Here is a 1,037-nt window from a genome sequence, read left to right as displayed (position 1 = left end):
AGCAGAGTTTTGGATGAGCTCAAAGTTTATGGAGGGTGGAAAATGGGAGGCTGGCCAGGAAAGCATTGGAATAGTCAAGTCTGGATGTAGCAAAAGCTTGGATGAGAGTTGTAGCAGTAGATGGGCAAAGGCAGGGATGAAGACGGGTGATGTTACGGTGGTTGAAGTAGGTGGCCTTTGTGTTAGACGATATTGGGTTGGAAGCTCTGCGCAGTCAAATAGAACGCCACGGTTGCCAACAGTCAGTCAGCTTGAGACAGTGGCCAGGCCCGGGGATGGAATCGGTGGCTAAACACCTGATCAGTCAGATTGGCCCGTGTTCGTATACCTTTCTCATCATCCCCCCCCCCCCCCCCCATTTCATTTCAGTGAGACTGCCCGTAACAGCACGTGAGTTGCTCTTTAAAGCAAGTTCATCAGATTTTAAAGATTGGGAACTGTGCTCTGCGTTAACTGCTGCTATTTTTAAAAACTATCTGTAGCTGTTGGAAACTTGCTGCTGTGTTTTCCTTAGCGCATAGACATGGACCCACCACATGTCTCTATTCTGACCTCTTGGTTTTGGAGCAAAGCTGACATTTCTGATGGCAACTAAGCTGGCTGATTCCTTGCAGAGCTGGGTGCTGTCAGACATTGCAGCTTCTCCCTGATTCACTGACTTCAAGTATTGCTGCATTGTGAACTTTAAAATGGCAGCAGTGGGTGGGGTGATGAAAGAAAGAGCATCTCGGGATTATTGGGTAGTTAACTGGTGGAAAATTTAATGAGTGGCGCCTTTGTTTGTATAATCACATCTTTTAAGCCTATCTGCTGTCAGCCTCAGCTATCTTGGTGGTGGAAAGGAGAAAAATCAGTCAGGGATGCCGCTCCAGTTGGGTGGGGATAGCGTTCAGTTTACTTATAAATGCCACCAGTGATCAAATGGCTTGCTTACTGTTTTGACACAAACAAGACGCATGGTCACTTGGGAGTTGGGTGCCAGAGCATTGCTGGCCTAATCTAAAGAGGAAAGAAAGAACTTGCATTTATGTAGCGCC

The 1,037-nt window shown here is 47.1% G+C and overlaps 1 protein-coding gene across 1 annotated transcript in view; it reads right to left on the bottom strand.

The window, feature by feature from the left end:
- Positions 1–634, bottom strand: part of d2hgdh (D-2-hydroxyglutarate dehydrogenase) — a 72,777-nt gene extending 72,143 nt beyond the window's left edge. The window contains exon 1 of the mRNA XM_085992004.1: positions 553–634. Coding sequence (XP_085848130.1) covers positions 553–634 — 82 coding nt within the window. The remainder of the gene's footprint in view (positions 1–552) is intronic.
- Between the last annotated feature and the right edge of the window lie 403 nt (positions 635–1,037).

This window comes from Somniosus microcephalus, chromosome 6 (genome assembly GCF_052327205.1).
Source record: "Somniosus microcephalus isolate GS21.2 chromosome 6, FLI_Smic_1.0, whole genome shotgun sequence".
NCBI classification, from domain to species: Eukaryota; Metazoa; Chordata; class Chondrichthyes; order Squaliformes; family Somniosidae; genus Somniosus; species Somniosus microcephalus.
The sequence above is the reverse complement of the archived record's forward strand: the minus strand, read 5'-3'. Positions and strand labels throughout refer to the sequence as shown.